This window comes from Triturus cristatus, chromosome 6 (assembly GCF_964204655.1).
Source record: "Triturus cristatus chromosome 6, aTriCri1.1, whole genome shotgun sequence".
Taxonomy (NCBI): domain Eukaryota; kingdom Metazoa; phylum Chordata; class Amphibia; order Caudata; family Salamandridae; genus Triturus; species Triturus cristatus.
In genome coordinates, this window is record NC_140589.1 from 1,066,668,487 (window position 1) to 1,066,691,826 (window position 23,340).

The window sequence follows — 23,340 nt, forward strand, 5'->3', positions numbered from 1 at the left end:
GAGGCACAGGGTCAAGACTGATTTGCATATGGCTGGGTTCAAAGCGGAACAGCATGGTGAGCAAAAAAACAATGGATTTAGGCCCAGATCTCTGTACTGCGGTGAATGTATGACATTGCTCTGCATTCTGTCCATCAACTGTTGTTTTTGCATAGTGTTTGCCTGTTCATCTCAGATACATGCTTAAATCATCTCTGATACACGTATTTTAAAAAACGTTACCAGCATAGCTTTGATACGCGGCGGTAACACAGCCAGTGTTATTCAATCCATACACTGGCCATTATTGCGTGATAATTACCGTCATGCACATCCGTGCCTAACCATTAACACTGCAGCATGTTACAATGACCATGCTGTAGAGTTCATTGTGGTTGAGATCCAACATCACGACATATTTCCACATTTTAATGATCATATTGATTTTCTTTTTATCTTTTGCACTGTGTCCTTATTCTTTTTTTCTCCCCCAGGTTGGGAATACGAGAGTACAGATAACACGTATCTCCTAGCGCTCAGACGCACGTTCACCTCATTAGAGGTATGATGGTAGTTGTAGCCGGCGAGTTGTTGGGTTCCTTGTTCAACCGAATTAAAGGAATCCATTTTGCAGACATTACCGAACCCTATTAAGGTATGTGTGCAGACAGCTTTATTGAGCAGATCGCGTTTACGCTGACAGCGAGATCTGTTACTTAATTTATGTTTGCATCTCTCCGTTGTAGGGACGTACTTGATCCCAGATTTGGGACTTTTTTATCTTCACCACGCTGGATGGGTGTAAGAGAATTGACTGAAGGTACCCATTAATATGGAGATAATATACTAGAGAGTTTATGTAGGTTGTTTGCGTAATAACGTTTTCTGAGATTTAGAACAGCTCGGGACATGTTCGTAGTACTAATATGAAATACCTAGAGTCTGTCTATTGTCGAGCATATCCCCTGAGTAGTGAGTAACGAAAGACTCTTTTTCCTATATACAGTTACGAATAGCAGGGTCCTTATGTATTTTGATTGTGTTAAGTTAAGGTCAGATCCACTAGCGATATTTGTGTAAGGGTAGCATTTTTAAGAAACAAGTTAAGTACTATTGCTGACCATGACAGAAGTCACGATATAAATTGAGAATAGAAGACTTAATATGCATGGGGAATTATGGTTAGTAAGGGTTTTTTTGCTCTATTTCAGATATCTCGCTGGAGAGCGACCGATGATTCTTTCAGAATTAAAATACCCACAGCTGAGGAAGTGTGCATATATAACTCGTCTGCACCAAACATCTAATTGGTAAATATGGGACCAAGTGTTTGCTAAAAATGCACCTGGATTAACTTAGTAGGGAATTTAGCATTCTTTGGGGTGCAATGTACAATATATATTTTTTGTAATTTTTACTAGGTAACATACCCTCATGATACTTATTTCCATGAGGTTACCGACGGAACATTATCTTTGAGGTGCTACGATCTAAGCAAGCTTAAGGAATATATGAGGTAATATTCATAAATACCTATAAACGATATGTAGTGTATAATCAACCTAACCTTTTGCATATAGGGTAATGCTGCTCTTAAGATATCTCATTTAAATAGAGTGTTGTTGCAGCCTATGTGCCGAGTAGCGGTGCAAGTTTTGATAAAAAGAACCGTGATTCATTGGTTACGTAATTGTGAGTTTACGAACTAGAAAAACCATTATGTAATAAATATCAAAGACACTGACCTATTAAGCAAGAGAGGATAGCCTCCTATAGCCGCTTAGTCCATAATATCATGAACGAGTAGCTTAATGAATGTATCCCTGTGGAATTTTGAGTTTTTTAAATCTCACTTACTGATAAATAGTATTTGCGTTTACAGAGTGTTGTGTGAATGAATGAATGTGTGTTTGCCTTATATCCGCTATAGCATGGGATGAGTTAGGGTCATTGAAGTATATCAAATATTGTCTCAAATAAATTACTTGGGGAGTTACTCATACCAGTCTGTTGTACATTTTTTTCAGATTTTAATATAAATAAATTGGGATCTGCAAATAATCCTGAGGAAGGTGTTGGCTATAAATTGTGGTCTACCGAAACGCGTCGATGCTCTAGTAGAAGGAAATCGGATAAAATCTGTGATAACAAGGGTTTTGTGACATGTGTAATGTGATTAAATTTCATTGTGGTCACAACTGATTAATTTTTGATTAGGCGATTTCCTTTTTTGAGCAGGAACAACTGTCCTGTTCTTTTCTCTTTTTCCCAATTTTTTTTGTGTATGAATATTGATTAATATTGTTGATGTTTTGCTACATTATGTGTTATTGAATCATATAAAGAAGTTTTATTGATCTTTTATCCTTTATGTTTTTTTTTTTTTTAAATTTGAACAATTGTTTTTTAATGTATGTGTATAACTTCTTACATTCTGTGGGATATATGTGATTAACTTGAATAAATTTATGATCAAATAGTTTGTTTGCTTTGCTGATGCCGAATCTCACCCTGCTAATTTAAGACTTGAGTGTTTGAGTGATTGTCGATATATACAGATCCAAGGGAGGTCTTTCTTTTTTGACTACGGTATGAAGGTAGTACAGGGTTTCTTTTCCTGACTCCCACTTTTTTACATCACTTTGTTCACGGTCCTGACGAAGTGCACTGAGGATCCATTAGGAACCCGCTATATGCGCGAAGAACAAGTTACTTACCTTCGGTAACGATATATTTGTAAGAAACATTAGTTAGTTAGATTCCTTACCTTGGAATATCCCCAGGCATCAGGCTTGATCCGGAAAGATTTTTTGTCAGCAGTACCCCTGCGCGTCGGTAGGCGTCGTCTTCGGCTCCGCGTCCGTCGTCAGCTTCGTGATCGCCGGGATGATGTTGGAGTACTTAGACGCCGCCCTCGCGCGCTGACGTCAGTTCTGTACATAGCTTTCTGCAACAGGAACGCAGAGCCATGCAAGAAACCGACACTGGTGCCATGAAACTAGGGCCCTGAAAGGGATGACCTTAACCCTAGATATCGGTTCGCTGAATGGGGAGGATGGGTGGGGCGGTAAGGAATCTAACTAATGTTTCTTACAGATATATCATTACCGAAGGTAAGTAACTTGTTCATCTGAAAGAAACACGTTAGTTAGATTCCTTACCTTAGAATAGATACCCCAGCAATACCAACCCCGGTGGTGGGTCTGCGAACCAAGATCACACATTGGAAGTCCTGGAGAACGGAACGGCCAAAGAAGCCGTCTCTCCGGATTTGGCTGTCCAGACAGTAATGCTCGGCAAACGTGTGCAGCGAGGCCCACGTAGCTGCCTGACAAATGTCCTGCAGAGGGACTCCCCGTCCCAAGGCAGTAGTAGCCGCTGTGGCCCGAGTGGAATGCGCCCTCAGCCCTACAGGAGGATCCTTCTTAGCCAAGGAATAACAGACCGTAATGCACAAAACGACCCAACGAGAGATGGTTCGCTTGTGCACTGTCCGCCCCTTCTTAGCTCCCACGTAGCCAACAAAGAGTTGGTCGTCCACCCGGAACTGTTTTGTGCGATCCAGATAAAAGGAGAGCGCACGTTTTGGGTCCAGACGGTGGAGCCTCTCCCTCTTTCGAGGGATGCGGAGGCGAAAAGAGGTTGGATAAGGTAACGGACTGCCCGTTGTGAAAGGCAGTAACCACCTTAGGAAAAAAAGAAGGGAGAGTCCTCAGAACAACCTTGTCCTGATGGACAGAGAGGAAAGGAGATTTAGAAGAAATAGCCTGGAGCTCACTCACTCTCCTGGCAGAGGTGATGTTAACCAGGAAAGCAGTCTTGAGAGTCAGAAGACGAAGAGGACAGTTATTAAGTGGCTCAAAGGGAGCACACATCAGATAAGTTAACACCAGATTCAAGTCCCACTGAGGCATTACAAAGGGAACAGGAGGAAACATGTGAGCAATGCCATTCAAGAATCTATTCACAACAGGGGACTTGAAAAGAGAAGGCTGATCAGGAAGCCTCAAGAAGGCTGAAACAGCTGAAAGATATCCCTGGATGGTGCCCAGAGCAGAGCCCTGCTGGGCCAGGGAAAGAAGAAAGAGGAGAACCTAAGAAAGAGGGGCGGAAAGGGGATTCACAGCCTTTGCTGTGCACCATGCCACAAATTTGTTCCACCTGCAGGCATATACCGTTTTAGTGGAGGGACGCCTGGCTGCCAGAATGAGATCACAGACTTCAGGAGGCAAGTCAAATGGCATCAACTGCCGCCGCTCAATCCCCACACATGGAGGTGGAGGCTGGACAGGTTCGGGTGGAGGACCGCCCCATGCTGCTGCGACAGAAGGTCCTCCTGAAGAGGAAGTCGAATCGGGAGATCGATTGACAGACTGAGTAGCTCAGGATACCAGTATCTTCGTGCCCAATCCGGAGCCACAAGGATGACTTGAGCCTGGTCGTGCCTGATCTTCTTCAGCACTCTGGGCAGAAGTGGTATAGGCGGAAAGGCGTACAACAGACCGCAACTCCACTCGTGACGAAAAGCGTCTCTGAGAGAGTGCCGCCTTGGAAATTCCAACGCGCAGAACTGATGACATTGCGCGTTCTCTTCGGTGGCGAACAGATCTAACCAAGGCTCTCTTCCCTGCCGAAAGAGACCTTGCGTCACGTCCAAGTTCAGACGCCACTCGCGATGCATCACGCACCGGCGGCTGAGTTCGTCCGCCCTGGCGTTCAGAGAGCCTGCCAGGTGTTGAACCACCAGGGTGATGCCCTGATGTTCCAGCCATGTCCAGAGGCGCAGAGCCTCCTGACAAAGGGTCCACGACCCCGCCCTGTTTGTTGCAATACCACATGCCGGTGGTGTTGTCCGTCAACACCTGCAGTACACTTCCCCAGACAGAGGGAAGGAATGCCTTCAGTGCAAGCTGGATCACCCGCAGCTCCAATAGGTTGAAATGGAGCGGGGACTCCGCCGGAGACCAGAGGCCTCTGATCTCCCCTCTGCCATGTAGCCCCCCCCATCCCAGGAGGGATGCATCCGTCACCACTACGTGCTCCGGTTGGGGTAGGGAGAGCGATCTGCCACAGACCCAATCGCGGTCCATGAGCCACCACTGCAACTGTCTTGCAGTGCCCTCCGAGATCAGGATGTGGTCGGACAGGTTGCCCTGATGTTGAGCCCACTGGAACCTCAGGTCCCACTGCAGAGCACGCATTCGCCACCTGGCGTGATATACCAGCAGGATGCAGGAGGCCATCAGACCCAGCAGCCGTAGCGCCATCCTGACCGAAACTCGGGATAAAGGCTGAAAGATCGGAATCAGAGCCTGAATATCCCAAACCCGCTGTTCGGGAGGATAGACCCGAAACTGCGCCGAGTCCAGAACTGCTCCGATGAAGAGGAGCTTCTGGGAGGGACTCAGATGTGACTTTGGCACGTTGATGGAGAACCCCAGCGAATGCAGGAGGTCGGCCGTAGTCTGGAGGTGGGAGACGACTGTTCAGGGCGAGCCCGCCTTCAACAACCAGTCGTCGAGATAGGGGGAAGACTAGAACCCCTAATCTGCGCAGATGAGCTGCGACCACCGCCATCACTTTCGTGAACACCCGAGGGCCACTGGTGAGGCCAAAGGGGAGCACGGTAAACTAGGTGCTTGTGGGCCGGCAGGACAGGGATGTGGAAATAAGCGTCCTGCAAGTTCAACGCTACCATCCAGTCTCCAGGGTCTAGGGCAGCCAGAACCTGAGCCAATGTCCGCATCTTGAACTTCTCCTTCCGGAGGAAGGTGCTGACGCTCCTGAGATCCAAGATAGGGCGTAGGCCCCCTTTGCTCTTCTTGGGAACCAGAAAGTAGTGGGAGTAACAACCTCGTCCTACTTCTGGGCCAGGAACGCACTCGATGGTCCCCTTGGCCAAGAGGGCCGTAACTTCAAACTGCGGAAGTTGCAAGTGATTCCCCGACATGCGGTGGTACTGCGGTGGCAAGGCTGGAGGGGACACCTTGAAGGAGAGGGAGTAGCCCTCTTCGGACAATTTGCAGTACCCACCTGTCCGAAGTGATGGTACGCCAGTGGAGCAGGTGATGGCGAACTCTGCCTCCCACTGGCGTGGAATGGGCCTGAAAGCTTGGACTAAGAAGGTTTTGAGGCAGATGCTGCGGAAGCGGCTCTCTGTCTCCCTGCTCCGCGACGGCGGAATCCACGTCCGCAACCGCGTTGAGGCTGGTTCTGCGGCCTGTGGCTGGACGAACGTGCGGGGGTGCCCCTTCCTTGGCCACGAAAGGGGTGAAAAGCAGAAGTTTGCTGGTGCTGGGTTGACAGACCCAAGGACTTGGCCGTAGCCCTGGAGTCCTTAAAGCGCTCCAGCACGCTATCTGCTTTGTCGCCAAAAAGGTGGTGGCCATCAAAGGGTATGTCCATGAGAGTGCTCTGGACATCCCCTGAAAAGTTTGTGGACCTCAGCCAGGCGTGACGACGAATCGCCACCGTCGTTGCAATTGCTGTGCCCAGCGAGTTCGTGGTGTCAAGTCCACATCTAATGGAATACCGTGCTGCATCACGCCCCTCAGCAAGAGCCTGGGCGCACCGTGTCCTGGCCTCCTCTGGACACTGGGGCAGCACGTCCGCCACTGTATCCCAGAGAGAGTGGGTGTAATGGTCCAAAAGTTATGTGGTATTAATGGACCGCAACCCAAGACAGAGAGAAAAACTGTTTCTTGCCAAACTCTTCCATCCTTTTGGATTCCCGGTCCGGAGGTGCGGACGGGAAGGCGATTTGGGACGTGGAGGCCTGGATAACCAGACTCTCAGGGGTGGGGTGTACGGACAGAAAGCAGGGGTTGCCCAGAGCTGGGCGGGTGCGCCGGGCCACGTTCCGATCCACAGGAGAGACTGTGGAGGGCTTGGACCAAATGCCCATCAGAACGTCGGTGAGGGCCTCATTAAACTGCAGCAGAGGCTCCGAAGAGCTTACTGGCGGTTGAAGCACCTCAGTGAGGAGGTTAGTCCTCACGGCCGCTGCAGGGAGCTCCAGGTGCAAGGCCGTGGCTGCCTTGCCCAGCACCACAGCATAAGTAGCACCCACTTCCATAGCCACGGAAGGAGGAGAGACGAAACCAGTGTCAGGTGAAGTGTCTAGACCACTGGCCTCCACCAGCTCATCTGCCCAGTCCTGACTTAACTGGCACTGCTGTGCCAGAGGGTCCTCAGACCCCTCCCAGTCCTCCCCTTCTTCCGTGTCCTGGTAATCAGGCAGAAATGACAGAGCCGGGTCATAGGCGAAAGGCTCAACCATAGACGTCAGAGACGGCGCCGAGCGGCACCGCTCCGACGCCGGACCCGGACTGAAACCAGGGACGGTGTCGTCCGAGGACGGCGCTGGGAGTGACACCATGGGGTTCGGCACCAGCGGAGGAGTCATGAGGTCAACTGGAGTCGACCAGGATCCAGGCCTGGATCCCACAGGGGCCTGCGCCGTCGGGACCGAAGTCGACGACGGCGCCGGGACCGAAGCCGCCGGCTCGCAAGGACCCCCAGTCTGACTTGCAGGGCCTGGAGGCGCGCCGACCGGCCTCGACGGCGGGAAGAGAGTCCTCATGGCCACGAGGAAGTCTCGAATCTCGCTCAGAGTCGCATGAAGCCCAGGGACCGGAGGGTGTGGGGCCGGATGCTACTCCTGCGGCGGTGGCGCATGGGTGGTGCCACCCAAACGCTCGGCCGAGTCGCGCGACCGGCGAGGGGAGTCAGAAGAGCGATGTTGCTTCTTCGACTTCTTTTTGCCATGCCTCGACTTACCTGAGTGCGAGGACTTGGATCCCGACGAGCGGTGATGACTGCGGCTCTGCGACCAGTCCCTCGACTTCCTCCTTGACCGGGACCTCGAGCGGCGTGGAGCCGACTGCCGGATCTCGAGGAGCTTGCGGGACTGCTCCCGCCTAGCTTTCAACGTCAAGACCCGGCAGTCGGGGCACGACTTGTCATCGTGGTCGGCCCCAAGACAGTAGAGACACCGATGGTGGGGGTCGGTAACCGACATCAGTCAGTGACAGACGTCACACGACTTGAACCCGGGCATCCCTACCGGCACCAGGAGTCGAAGTCGACTCGAAAAAGATAGACAAAATGTCCAAAAAGTTAGTCAAAAAATGACTAAGGGTACGCTCTTCCCGGATCTGCGCTTGCTGGCGCGGACAAAACAAGAACCGACGTCAGCGCGCGAGGGCGGCATCTAAGTACTCCGACGATGTCATCCCGGCGATCACGACACCGACAACTGACGCGTAGACGACGCCTACCGACGCGCAGGGGTACTGCTGACGAAAAATCTTTCCGGATCCAGCCGGACGCCTGGGGATATTCTAAGGTAAGGAATCTAACGAACGTGTTTCTTTCAGATACATGTTGACCCCACTGCACTTTCACATGACTTTCACATACTGACAGCAGCGGGAGCATACTTATCCCCCCCTAAATATTTGCTATTTAGGATAGCTCCAGCCCTCATTTTAATTTACCTTCCGGACCCTTTAATAAAATTGTGTTGGGGTACCGGTTAGGTAATTTTATCCTCATACACACACTTTACACAAGGCCCACACACCCCCATGCACAACTGTGGCACCTCCTATAAAAGAGCTCCGACAAAGAGCCCTCTTGTGGGGCCTGTGGGGGACTGCACTGCCACCCCCACGAGGAGCAACGCCCGATGATGAAGCACAACACCCGCAAGGGTGTGTGAGGGTACAAATTCTAAAAGGAGGAATTCCCACACCTTTATTTTTGATCCCACCTTCTTAACATTCTTTTGGACACATGACATCTCAACTAGAATAGGTTGCAGAAGTCCGCTCTTTTCTTAGAAACAGCCACCTTCATTAGGTTGACCTTTTACTGCTGTCAGTCTATTGCCATTAGATATGCAGGACTTCTCATACAGGTTAACTAGCCGACAACTGAGGGATTCTAGCAGGAACAAAAGAAATAAATCCAGTGAACTGAAAACGGTCTCATAGAGACAGACAACTGCAAAAAGACCCATAAAGGACAACGTCAACATTTGCTATCCATAAAAGAATTATTCCAGAATGTCCAGAGGGTAAATAGGCTTAAATACATACAAAGTTTATTAAAAATATGTTGCAAGTGAAATACAGTAGAAATGGAAAAGTACAGCAGTCTGATGTCTGTCCAAAAACAATAATGAAAAACACGTGTCCGCATTTCCAAATTTAGCCAACTGGCCATATCCAACAAAATTTTGCACTTTGATTCAACATTGCCTCCTACTCGATGGATGCTAGCAGCAAAAGAACAACAATTCATCCTCACAATAGTGTTTAAGCATGTACTGAAGCCTTGCGATTAAAATAAAATACCAATGTGTTTACGAGGATGCTAGTATTCTGCAGATAATTTGAGAATTATCTGCTATCCCTTCTGATTAGGAGCAGAGGAAGCATGCATGTTCTTCATGAAATCTGTTTTGCATAAATGTACTTCAGAGTTTAAAATTAATCACTATGATGTGAAATCATGCGTTTAGCTTAAATTTTTGTGAGTATTGCATTGATTTATTATACAATTTGTATTAAAGATGGCTTTCTCTGTAAGATTTTCAGTATCTACCACCTGTATTTGGAAATGCGTACACAGTAACGAGTACTTCTGTATACGTATGCAGGTGTATGTGTGGATATTTGTATGACATATTCGGTAGAAAAATGATCTAAACTCATTGTCAAGGTTTTCTCAAATAGTAAAAAACGTTGGAATAATGATATATTTTGTTTTAAACGCCACACGATGAGAAACAAAGTCTGTGGTGATGTACTTAGGCACAAAATCAACCACAGGCACATAATGAAAAATGCAGTTACAGGCAGAAACCAAAACATAACTCAGTAAATAAGGCTCCCTCCCGTAAGAGACAAATATACAGTCTGAAATGTCTAGAGCTTCCTCTCATTCGCAAACACATAGATTAGAAAAGTACTCTATAAACTAAGCAGCAGCTCATTCGCCAGAGGTCGTGACTGGGCAACTAGGATAAATGGGTCAAAAAACGAAGCCAGTTTACCTTTTCTTATAGTTAAGTTAATTTAAAAACTTTACTATAGTTGTGCAGAACGACCTTCAAACTTCCCTCTCTTTCTACAGTAGAATCAGAGCAGCAGTCACTGTTATCCCACTGTAACCATCATGAACCTCTCGAGTCACTCGTATCACGGCATAAGCTTTCATGCTGGATAAAAACACCATTTACTATTTAAGAGTCACAAAGCAAGTGTGTTGTGGACATGCTCTTTCGGAAGATGAAACATTACAGGTTACAAAATTGCTAGTTCTTGCCTTTGTTTTCAGACTTTTCTTCTTCCACTGACTTCTTGACCCCACCCAAAATGGTCTTGATATAGCTTATTTGCCGTGATTTCATGGTCTAAGTGTTGATTAAAATCATTTATATGGAAAAGAAATAAAAAGACAAAACTACAGCAGCATTCCACTCAATCGTAGTACAATTCCCTCCTTTGTGCTGGGTTTAGTAATAAGGCTTTGCGTTCTGCAAATTATGTCCTCTTTGTCCAGCCATCAAATTCCAGTGTTTGTAGATAGCATGAAACATTATTTAAGTAACTGTCCAGGGTCTCTTTTTAAGAACATACGTGGCAAAATCAAGAAGCAATCATAAATGTACTCAACACCTTGACTCCGTCAATAAGACAACAACAGTGTTTTTCAAATGGTGCAAATGGCATATGCAATGTTATGAATCAAATGGTTATTTAACTAGCCCCCTTACACCCACCATCACAGAATCATTTAAACAGTTTCCGTGCATTGTCCCCACTTAGGAAGTTCAAAGTTTATATTCTGGCCTTCAACAGTCCAGGAAGCACCTCATCTGATGTGCTTCTTAGACTAGCCCAAAGAAAACTGTACATTTCAGATAAGAAAAAGATGAGAAATGTTTTTTTACAGATAGCCATCATGTGATTTAGATAATTAAAATATATTTTACAGTGCTTTTGTTGTACAAACCGCAAGCCCCTGGAAAAGTAAGCAATCTGCTGTCCTGCTAATGCGTGGTTTAATAAATCTGAATTAACAGTCTTAGAAATAAAAGTATCATAAAATTACTCTTTACAAAAAAAATATACTCCTCCCTTTACACTTTCTGCCTCGCCCATCCCTCCCCCATTCGATTAATTTAAAGTATATCACAAAAAGTTCGTAAGGTGCCCTTAGTTGTTCTGTGCTCCTTATTTTGTGTTGAGCTCGTTTTCCAGTTCCATTAACTTTCTAGAAGCCTTTACTTTGTTGGATACGTCCTGGCCCTGGGAAAAAAGACGCTGGCGTTCCTTGAACGTCATGTTTTCAGGAGGTGCTCCACCCACCGCCGACAAATCAGCATCTTGGCTGCATAAAAAAGAACAAAAATAAGACATATCAAGACATGGTCTGTTGTACATCAAACCACACTACACAACTACATTTATCAAACGAATTTTTAAGGCACAGTTCCAAAGAGCATTTGGTAAGGTTGTACTGGTTTGACAAAGCGTATTATCATATCTGGCCTTTTTCTTACAATAAAGGTATTTTTCTGTCAATGGTTTGCTGCAAGGATTTTCAATAGTTTTCAAGTTACAGGATCGATCCAAATAAGATCCTTGTTAAGCGAGACCGTCTTCAAAACTTCAAAAGATATGGTTGAATGGGGGGCGCTACGGGACCCAGATCCTCCCGAGGGGCTTCCGAGCCCGGGGAGGCACCAGAGTGGAGGGTCTTCCTGCCCGAGAGGCCCCCCGTTAGCAGAAAGAGCCGCAGCACATGCCGCCTGCCGATCCAAGGCGGCAGCTGCGAAGATTAGTAAGACTGCAGGAGGGAGAGCCGACGCTCAGCTGTACAGCTACAGGGGACTGGCCAGGAAGTCCGTAGAGGACGAAGTGAGACGGGCATGCAGGGCCACTGGGGAGTGCAGCTGGCAGTGGCGGCTGGTGACATTTGAAAGTGGCAGGGCGTAAAACAATTGTAGTACTGTACAGCAGCGAGCGAGCTAAGCCAGTGAGCCCGAAGCACCTAAATAGTGGGCAAATGGTGCATTTTTAAGCAAATTTGAGAAAGAGGTGACAACCAAGAGACAATGCCCATGATGGTGTGGGGCTCAGATGTATGATGCAACCATTTCTCTGCCATGTGCATCTCTCTCACCATCTCATTTCCTTTCTCGCCCACTTTCCTTTCTACTCCTATTTGCCACCTTCGCCTTCTTTACCTTCCTTCTGAGCTCCTTTTTGGGTGACCGCTCTACTCTCTGTCTCTCAAACTCGTGTCCCGCCGTGCTTAGAGTCGCTTCCTTTCTACGCAGGGAGCTATCTGCTTTCCACTCGCACGCTTGCTTCCTCTGTTCTTTTCAAAGCTTTATTGTCCTGTCTGATTCCTGAGTATCCGTAATGACCAACTTTAACACACTATCACTTATGAAAAACATCTCCATCATATCCCAGAGACATCGGAAACTACTGACCAATCGATCTGCAACCTACTACATCAGCAGAATCCTGGAAAAAGATGTAACATTTGAAATCAATGTGTACGATTAAGCAAAAGCTAAGAGGACTGACCCCGCAGCCCGCCTCAAAAATGAAATAAAATGACATTGCTCACTCAAATGTTTCATGCGAGAGTTACAATATGCATATAATTCTCCGATTCGCGGCACTTCCCGGTCGCGGCACTTAATATTCGCGGGGGTGGGGGGGAAGAAATCGGAGGGGGGTGTCACGCGGGTGTTGCAGGGGAGGGGGGGGGGGATGTAAAAAGAAAATGAAAACTTTTCATTGAAAAGTTAACTTACCTGACCGGGTCTGCCTCTGCTGCTTGGCCGGTCCCGCGCCGTCCATGCTGCTTCCGAACACAGGAACTTGCATGCTGCTCCCTCCCCTCCTGTAAAGCCAATCACAACGCTGCAATGGCAGCGTTGTGATTGGCGCTGAGTCCGGGGCAGCGCCCAGCCGGGCACCAGTAGGGACGCCATTTTCTCTATGTAGGCTGCATGCAGCCTACATAGAGAAAATGTAGAGAACGCATGACTGCTTTGGTCGGCCCCCAGGGCCGACCAAGCAGTCTGGGCACTTGTAGTGGTGCAAGCCACTCCTACCTGGCCAGCCCACACGCCCGCCCCCAAACAGGCATACCCTCCCACGTGAGTCCCGCCTCCCCCGAACCAGGCATACCCCTGACGTCTGCTTTCTCGCAGCGCGAGAAGCAGGAAAAAAAATGGTATTTTAAATACCATTTTATTTTCTTCTTCTGGCGCTGCGAGAAAGCAGTAGGGCGGTGCCCTAATGGACCTGCCGCCACTGGCAGCTGGCCCGGCCGCGCTAGTTCCTAGTCTCGGGTAACGGTGCCTGGAGTATTTGGTGCGGCATTCGAAGGCATGTGTGCCTATAGAAGGCAGGGGGCGAGTGCAGCCCCGGTGACAGCAGGGTGGCCGGCGTGGCTGGCACCTGAAGACTTGAAGGAAAAGTAGCAGTTTGTGCAGGCGTGCAGCCAGCGGACGCCCCACCTTTCCTCGACAGAGGCATTGGCGAAGATGGCGCGCTGTCGATCTGACGCACTGCTACAGTGAGGGGAGAGGCCTCCCCCGGAGTAACCTGGAGCAGGCTGCTGGCGAGTGACATCCAGGCGACGATGGGGGCCGGGGAGATCATCCCTGGTAGCGGTAACTGGGGCGCTTCGCCGAAGCTGCTGTGTGCCCCCTCTTGTTGCTACCCCAGTGAGCGTGGCTAGGGTGCTGGCTGCGGCCCGCCGGGATGTGTGGCTGGCTGCAGGGCTTGTTCGGGGGGTGTTTGGGTGTTCTGCGGTGTGCCTGTCGTGGAGTGGTCATGGTCTGCACTGCCCCATCAGCTGATGCGAGTCAGGTTATTAAGGGAAGAGTAACGTCTACTGGAGTCCGGTTGAAGAGTCCCTAGGGCCGGATCTCTGGACAGTGGTACTCTCCCTGATGGCCAGTGCCTAGAGAAAGGAGCAAGGTGGCCACACCATGTACTGAGCGAAAGTGGCAAACAGGAATGCCAAGAGGAACCAGGCGCATGTTGGATGTCATGGGGGATTGTCCCCTAGATGAGACTGACTGAAGTCTGGGGGCACAGACAATGGCTATCTTGGTGGCAATTAGGGATACCAAATCCACTCTGGAGCTCAAGATCGACAGTCACCCAGGAGGTGAGGATGCTACAGGCCGACCATCGGAAATTTGGCAGAGAGAGTAGGTGTTGCGGAAGTGGTGTCGTGGGCACTAGGCCCATATGATGATGAGTAAGACACAGACACAGTAGTAGGGTACTGGTAACTGGCCCAGGGCACGTGAGCCCAGCCCTTTTTATTATCAGGGTCACCTGAACGGTGACGCCTGTGATGGGTGGGTGTAGAGTGGGGTTACAGCACAAGGCAAACACTAGACCATATCCAGCAGGACTCTACGTCCCTCCCAAACCCTACTGATATAGAAACAAACAATAGTTCAACCTAGGGGAAAAACAAAAAACAATAGACAGCACCAGTGAGTCTCTTCAGGCCATCAGCCAGGCAGTGCTGGAGCACTGGATCGCACAGAGGCTTTAGTCCACTTCGGCGACGTAGTTCAGACCAGCCTGGTCTTGCGGTGTTGGAGTCTTATTTACACAGTTCAAATAGAGGTGCATCTGGAGCGGTGGTGGAGTCCACTGTGGAGATCTTCTTGAAGGCACTCAGGCTCCAGTGGACCGCAAACCTGCAAATACTGAGGATGACCTTAGTGGATGAGGGCCTTCCTTGGAGGCAAAGATGCTTACCAGTGCCAACTGGTAGAGCAGCTTCAGAGTGCCCTCTTCTGCCTGGACTCCCCTCTCTCCCGAGGGCCTTCCTGCCGGGCTGCTAGGGACCGTGTGGACTGTGCAGGCCTCTCGTAGGCCACGCGAAGGTGTCGCTGAGGAACTGCCAACAGGACCACAGCCAAGTCCCTCATGAAGCCACAAAGGGTGGTGTCTCAGAGTCTGTGTGCTCTTGCCGTCAGGACTCTGGTTCACATGACATCATTAGATGGTCTTTGGGTGACCAGTCTGCGTCCGCGAACTCGGTTTCCCAGTGCCTGTCGTGGAGCTGATGCAGACACATTTCTCGTGTTGGGATTCCCCTCTCCCCGGAATTCCCTTGAGGCCCTTGCCCTGGGTTTGTCACGTGACCGTGTGCTGTGCGGGGCTTCTCTTAGGCCGGGATGAGGGGTTGCTGCGGAACTCCTAACAGGACCATGACCAAGCCTCTTACAACCCCAAGGGTGGATAGTCCAATGTTCAAGTATGCACTTGCTCAGCAGGCCTCAGGTTTACAGGAGAACACAGACGGTTCCTAGGTGGCTAGCCTCCAACGGCACCAGGAATAGCTCATTGGTGTCCGGATGTCTCAGGCGTTCGGATCCACTCTGGTGGTGCGATGCTCCTTAGGTGTTTCTGGTGATGCACCTGGGTAATGAGGACGATTGCCTTCTTAAGTTTGGCCGACAGGTGGTGATATCGTGCTTGAGGCGATATCTTTGGATGAGGAGGACTAGAGGGACTTCATGGCCATTTGCGGTTGTCTTTTCATAGGTACACTTGCTAGTCATGATGCCGTCGATGCCAAGCAGCTGGTCACAGGTGACTGGACGCAGATCCCCCGTGCTAGCGGCTTAAGGTTGGTTCTCCTGCGGAGCTGTCTCCAGTGACATTTCTGCACCACAGTGGCTGACTTGTTTTGATGAACACCTTCAGTGCTGGCACAAATCCACTGTCCTATTGCTCTTCTCCTGTTTCTCTTGTGCACCTGTGGTGGTTGTCCACCCTGTGGCATTGTGCCACTCTCTCCTCCTTCGCGAAGTGGTGTCCTGCCATGCTCTTCTCCTCTGTCGCGACTTTGCATCCTGCCACACTCTTCCTTACTTACGACCAGGCTCCTCACTCTGATATGGCATCATGCCACATGTTTCATGTTTGCGCTACATAGACATCTCAATTCTGTCATGTCCGTAGGACTGGTTTCTCCTCCTCGTGGACCTCTCACATGCCCCATCCCCATCTCAGGGATTTTCAAAGTGCTCTTCTACCAGGATGGCAGGTCACATTCTTCGCTCAAGGGCATTGTGCTTGTGCCTCAAACCTGCTCCGTCGTGGAGCTTGCGCCTGCCTGCGTTCAGGCATGCTTGGCAGGGTTGCTCACTTCGTGTGACATGCTACTTCTTGCTGCGTGATGTGGCGTCCAGCCATGCGTCGCATGACTTTGGAGCACATGCTGATGTGGCAGCTTACCACATAGAGTGTGCGAATCTCCTCTTGCCTGTCTTGATCCACTGGCGACTTCCTCGTGAGGTGAGGGATGACTCACTGTGCCGTCTTTGGCCCACGGCCGGGGTTCGCTGGGGGGTGGAGTTGTGGAGGCTCTCCCTGTTGCCTTCAGCATTGATTCATCTCTGTAGAGATTTCGCTCTCTCCCGGGCGCCTACCTGTGTTGTCAAGTTTGCTGGTGAGGCTGCCTGCGCACCTCTGACTTTGCGCTCTTCGTCCTCCTTCATGGGTGCCCTCTTCTGTGGCTTGGCATGCTTGCTCTTCTTTTTTGCGGTAGTGGCTTCTTGCTACCTGAGGCTTGCAATGCTCAGCTTATAATGCTCTCCTCTTCATGCTAGGTGCGTGTTTTCTTATGCTCTGTGGCGTAGCGCTTCTTGGGGGCTCTTTGCTGCTGCTGTAGTGATCTACAGCCACTGGGGGGTATGTAGTGCACTCAGCACCAGTCATGGCTGTGTCTCTCGCAGCCTTCTGCATTTCGCAGGCTTGCTGCTTTGGTGTCTTGCTGTGCTGCTTTGGTGTCTTGCTGTGCTACTTGGGACTTGACTCCCTTCTCTTTGCTGGAGGGGTCAGTCTCTCCCTCCGAGGAGATAGGCAGCGTGTGGCATTCTCTTTGACAGTGGCTCTTAAGGTGTGTATGTAACTCACTGCTCTGAGCAAAGTCATGTGGCTGTGTCGCTACCAATCACAGCAGGTGGGCAGCCTATACATGGCGGGGAATGACTAGTTCTCTCTTTTTCTGCACTACAATGAGGCAGAAGGCAGTGTTCTTGTCTTGCGCTTGCAGGGCTGTGGAATTTTGGATTACTGAGTCCGCTCTTGCACAGGGACAGCAGTATTCCCCTAATTCCACAGACTGCCCTCGAGCAGAGATAGCCATCACAGAGGCCGCATGGATAGAACCTTTTACTAATTTGTATTCTCTTAAAGAAGACATTGTAATCCCCCCTATTGTTTCTCTTCCGACTGGGCCCGCGCCTCTAACCAACGTTTCCAATTCTATTGGACCTTTAAACAACTTGAGATATCCAGAATTTTCCGTGGACAAAGTTGTTCTGGCACTGAAAACAAGTAAGGGGGGGGTAAAGCCCCGGGGCCTGATGGGATCCCTACTGACCTAACACTGATCTCTGGGGCCCCATCCTGATCTTGGCCCTTATCAGAGCCTGTCAGGGACAAGGTTTTTTATCCACCTGGCCTGAGTCGCTTATTGTCCCTATATTCAAGAAGGGTGACCGTAACAACCCAGCGCAATACAGGCCAATTTCTCTTTTGGATTGTTTGGTAAAGGTGGCTGGTCGTATTCTTTTAGGACGATTCCAGAAACAAACAATATCCTCTCGGACCTACAGTACACTTTTAGGGTTGGGCTTGGAACTGTAGAGCAGGCCATTAATTTATGTTTAAATCTTTTTTATTAGTATTAACAAAGTATCGTCAACGGCATCAGCAGCTCCTGCCTACAACCCTGCGGGCCGGCGTGGTACTGCACATGGAGGACAGCATATCACCAACCCCATCTGGGCCCTGTGGGCAGGTCATTTTTAACACAGCATGTCGCCTACAACCCCTCGGGGCCGGCCGCGTCTCATACTGAAGGGAGTTGAAAAATGCCCCTGTCTGTAGGAGGCTAGTGTTAGGAAACCGTCCTGCAGGTTTAAACCCGTTATTGAGTATTTCATGTGCCATCGGAACCTTAGGGCACCCACCGGGGAGAGTGCCACGACTTGGCGATCAAGGTTCCACTCCATGCAGCAGGTTCTGCAACTAAGACTCGTCCAGTAGGACGTCAATCCGTTTCGATACTTGGAGAGAAGAAACAAATTCCTATCCCAACACCCCCCTCCCTCTCCCCTTCCCCACTCCCGAGTCCCCCCTGTCCCTGAACTCCCCCCCCCCCCCCCCAGTCCAGTGCGCGGCTCCGAGTAATCTCGTTAGTCCCCATGTTCCTCTCCCAAGTGCCTCCTATCAAGCCCTGTCAAGAGGCTGAGTCTGCCTGTGTAGTAAGCCGCAGGAGTCATAGGTATCTCGGGCAGGTCAGCTCTCTAAATTCCGTGACCAGTAGGGACTGGAATGGTTGCCACATGTCGTTAAACTTCTCCGCGTCACCTGCCACTGTCAACGACATTTTCTCCATACCTAGCACATGCCACAGTCTATGCAGCCAGCCCGTGACCGTGGGGGGTGTGGGTGAACGCCAGTGTACAAGAATATTCTGAATGGCCGACCCCAGCGCTATGGCTATCTGCCTGCGTCTGCGGGATTTTAAGGGGTACATCAGTCCGTTTGGAAGACCCAGTAGGACATAAGCTGGGAAGCGCGGCAACTCAGTGTTAAAATGGGAGTCTACATCGTCTATCACCTCTTTCCAGTAAGTGGCAAGAAGGGGGCAATCCCACAGGATATGTGTCAACGTTCCCACCTGCCCGCATCCCCTCCAACAGGTGGCCTCTTTACTACTGTCCATAGCGTGTATGCGTTCCGGAGTATAGTACCAATATGTTGAGACTTTAGTCAAAGTTTCGGTAAGGCCTGTGTGATATGCCGAGTGTCTAGCTCTGTAAGCTACCTGTTCCCATTCTTCATGACTCAGGGACCTACCCAACTCCCTCTCCCAGCGCTCCCTTCCTGGATTATAGAAGTGCGAAGAGGGCACTTGGAGGAACTGATAAAGATCACTTATGAGCTTAGCGTCAGACGTGCGCGTTAAAAGCCAGCGTTCGTAAGGGAGGAGTCGTCTATCCGCCGTTTCTCGCACCTGAGGGTGCAACACCCAGTGGCGAACCTGCAAGTATCGTAACCTCTCGGTTTCCGGCAATGCATATTCTTGTCGTAAGCACGTGAAGGGGACGACCCCCTCCGTATTGTACAGATGTCACAGAGCTCTGCATCCCGCCCTCCGCCAGTGCACAAACGCGCCCCCTTCCATTCCTGGAGTGAAGTCTGGATTATCCACCAAGGGTGTCAGCAGGGAGGGAAATCAAGCCATTAATTTAGATCTACTAATTGGTAAATATGTGCATATAAAAGGTGGCAACTGGTTTGATTTTGTGGCTCATGAGAAGGTATGGTCAATCATGGCTAACATAGGCATTGACTCCACTATTGTGAACTTTCTCAAAGATCTGTACGCCCAGGGCAGTGGTAGAGTCCGCTATGGCCTCAATGGCAATTGTACTGGGCCATTTAAAATAGGAAGAAGGGTACGCCAGGGATGCGTACTGGCCACCTGCCTGTTTAATCTCTATCTTAATAGTGTAGGCTACATACTGGCAAGCAAACGTGCGGACCTACCAGCTCTTTTTTACGCCGATGATGCAGTATTAATGGCCCGTACTCCTATTGGCCTCCAGCGTCTAGTTGACAAATTTGCCCAGTTCATGCAAAACCTTGGGCTAAAAATTAACATTAGCAAAATCTTTGCCATGAAGATTGGGAAGAAGGCCAACCGCTGTCGTGACATCTTCATTGAGGGTTCTAAAGAACAAGTTACTTACCTTCGGTAACGATATATCTGTAAGAAACATTAGTTAGTTAGATTAATTACCCTAGAATATCGCCAGGTGTCAGGCTGGATCCGGAAAGATTTTTCGTCAGCAGTACCCTTGCGCGTCGGTAGGCGTCGTCTGCGACTCCGCGTCCGCCGTCAGCGTCGTGATAGCCGGGATGACGTCGGAGTACTTAGACGCCGCCCTCGCGTGCTGACATCAGTTCTGTACATAGCTTTCCGCGCCAGGAACGCAGAGCCATGCAAGAAACCGACACTGGTGCCATGAAACTAGGGCCCTGAAAGAGATGACCTTAACCCTAGATATCAGTTCGCAGAACAGGGAGGATGGGTGGGGCGGTAAGGAATCTAACTAACTAATGTTTCATACAGATATATCGTTACCGAAGGTAAGTAACTTGTTCATCTGAAAGAAACACGTTAGTTAGATTCCTTACCTTAGAATAGATACCCCAGCAATACCAACCCCGGTGGTGGGTCTGCGAACCAAGATCACACCAGGAAGTCCTGAAGAACTGAACGGCCAAAGAAGCCATCTCTCCGGGTTTGGCTGTCCAGGCAGTAATGCTTGGCAAACGTGTGCAACGAGGCCCACGTTGCTGCCTGACAAATATCCTGCAGAGGGACTCCCCGTCCCAAGGCAGTAGTAGCCGCTGTGGCCCGAGTGTAATGGGCCCTCAACCCCACAGGAGGATCCTTCTTAGCCAAGGAATAACAGGCCTTAATGCACAAAACGACCCACCGAGAGATGGTCCGCTTGTGCACTGCCCGCCCCTTCTTAGCGCCCACGTAGCCAACGAAGAGTTGGTCATCCACCCGGAACTGTTTGGTGCGGTCCAGATATTAGGAGAGCGCACGTTTTGGGTCCAGACGGTGGAGCCTCTCTTCCTCGTTCGAGGGATGCGGAGGCGGAAAGAAGGTGGGCAAGGTAACAGACTGCCCGATGTGAAAGGCAGTAACTACCTTAGGAAGAAAAGAAAGGCGAGTCCTCAGAACAACCTTGTCCGGATGGACAGAAAGGAAAGGAGGTTTAGATGAAAGAGCCTGGAGCTCACTCACTCTTCTGGCAGAGGTGATGGCAACCAGGAAAGCAGTCTTAAGAGTCAGAAGACGAAGAGGACAGTTATGAAGTGGCTCAAAATGAGCGCACATCAGACAGGTTAACACCAGATTCGAATCCCACTGAGGCATTACAAAGGGGACAGGAGGAAACATGTGAATAATGCCTTTTAAGAATCTATTAACAACAGGGGACTTGAAAAGAGAAGGCTGATCAGGAAGCCGTAAGAAGGCAGACACAGCTGAAAGATATCCCTTGACGGTGCCCAGAGCAGAGCCCTGCTGGGCCAGGGAAAGAAGAAAGAGGAGAACCTCAGAAAGAGGGGCGGAATGGGGATCCACAGCCTTTGCTGTGCACCATGCCACAAATTTGTTCCACCTGCAGGCGTATACCGTTTTAGTGGAGGGACGCCTGGCTGCCAGAATAACATCACAGACTTCAGGAGGCAAGTCAAATGGCATCAACTGCTGCCGCTCAATCTCCACGCATGGAGGTGGAGGCTGGACAGGTTCGGGTGGAGGACCGTCCCCTGCTGCTGCGACAGAAGGTCCTCCTGAAGAGGCAGTCGAATCGGGGGATCGATTGATAGACTGAGTAGCTCGGGATACCAGTATCTTCGTGCCCAATCCGGAGCCACAAGGATGACTTGGCCCTGACGCGCCTGATCTTCTTCAGCACTCTGGGCAGTAGTGGTGTAGGCGGAAAGGCGTATAACAGACCGCAACTCCACTAGCGAAGAAAAGCGTCTCCGAGCAAGTGCCGCCTTGGAAATTTCAACGTGCAGAACTGATGACATTGCGCCTTCTCTTCGGTGGCGAATAGATCTAACCAAGGCTCTCCCCATTGCCGAAAGAGGCCTTGCGCCACGTCCGAGTTCAGACGCCATTCATGATCCATCATGCACCGGCGGCTGAGTTTGTCCGACCTGGCGTTCAGAGAACCCGCCAGGTGTTGAACCACCAGGGTGATGCCCTGGTGTTCCAGCCATGTCCAGAGGCGCAGAGCCTCCTGACAAAGGGTCCACGACCCCACCCGCCCTGTTTGTTGCAATACCACATGGCAGTGGTGTTGTCCGTGAACACCTGCACTACACTTCCCCGGACAGATGGAAGGAATGCCTTCAGTGCAAGCCGGATCGCCCGCAGCTCCAATAGGTTGATATGTAGCCGGGACTCTGCCGGAGACCAGAGGCCTCTGATCTCCGCCTCTCCCATGTGGCCCCCCCATCCCAGGAGGGACGCATCCGTCACCACTATGTGCTCCGGTTGGGGTAGGGAAAGGGATCTGCCGCAGACCCAATCGCGGTCCATGAGCCACCACTGCAACTGTCTCACAGTGCCGTCCGAGATCAGGACGTGGTCGGACAGGTCGCCCCGATGTTGAGCCCACTGGAACTTCAGGTCTCACTGCAGAGCCCGCATCCGCCACCTGGCATGATGTACCAGCAGGATGCAGGAGGCCATCAGACCCAGCAGCCGTAGGACCATTCTGACCGAAACTTGGGATAAAGGCTGAAAGATCGGAATCAGAGCCTGAATATTCCGAACCCGCTGTTAGGGAGGATAGACCTGAAACTGCGCCGAGTCCAGAATCGCTCCGATCAAAAGGAGCTCCTGGGAGGGACTCAGATGCAACTTCGGCACATTGATGGAGAACCCCAGCAAATGCAGGAGGTCGGCCGTAGTCTGGAGGTGGGAGACGACTGCTTGGGGCGAGCCCGCCTTCAACAACCAGTCATCGAGATAGGGGAAGACTGGAACCCCTAATCTGCGCAGATGAGCTGCGACCACCGCCATCACTTTCGTGAACACCCGAGGGACACTGGTGAGGCCGGAGGGGAGCATGGTAAACTGAAAGTGCTTGTGGCCTACCGTGAACCACAGGTAACGCCGGTGGGCCGGCAGGACAGGGATGTGGAAATAAGCGTCCTGCAAGTCCAACGCTACCATCCAGTCTCCAAGTTCTAGGGCAGGCAGAACCTGAGCCAATGTCAGCATCTTGAACTTCTCCTTCCGGAGGAAGGCGTTGATGCTCCTGAGGTCCAGGATAGGGCATAGGCCCCCTTTGCCCTTCTTGGGAACCAGAAAGTAGTGGGAGTAACAACCCCATCCTATTTCTGGGCCAGAAACGCGCTCGATGGCCCCCTTGGCCAAGACGGCCGTAACTTCCTCCTGCAGAAGTTGCAAGTGATTCCCCGACATGGGGTGGTACTGCGGTGGCATGGCTGGAGGGGACGCCTCGAAGGGCAGGGAGTAGCCCCTTCGGACGATTTGCAGCACCCATCTGTCCGAAGTGATGGTACTCCAGTGGAGCAGGTGATGGCGAACTCTGCCTCCCACTGGCGTGGAATGGGCCTGAAAGCTCGTACTAGGACGGCTTTGAGGCAGATGCTGCGGGAGCAGATGTGGACTGGCCGGCTCTCTGTCCCCCTGCTCCGCCACGGTGGAATCCAC

The 23,340-nt window shown here is 50.5% G+C and overlaps 1 protein-coding gene across 16 annotated transcripts in view; it reads right to left on the reverse strand.

The window, feature by feature from the left end:
- Positions 1-9,060: 9,060 nt before the first annotated feature.
- AFDN (afadin, adherens junction formation factor) overlaps positions 9,061-23,340 on the reverse strand; it is a 1,598,291-nt gene continuing 1,584,011 nt past the window's right edge. For 13 of the 16 annotated variants that reach the window (XM_085611910.1, XM_085611908.1, XM_085611904.1 and 10 more), the window contains one exon: positions 9,064-11,379. In XM_085611910.1, the coding sequence (XP_085468036.1) occupies positions 11,223-11,379 (157 nt within the window). In that variant the 3' untranslated portion in view covers positions 9,064-11,222. Of the gene's footprint in view, positions 11,380-23,340 lie in introns of all 16 variants that reach the window. The other 3 variants (XM_085611917.1, XM_085611916.1, XM_085611915.1) reach the window with 1 other exon arrangement.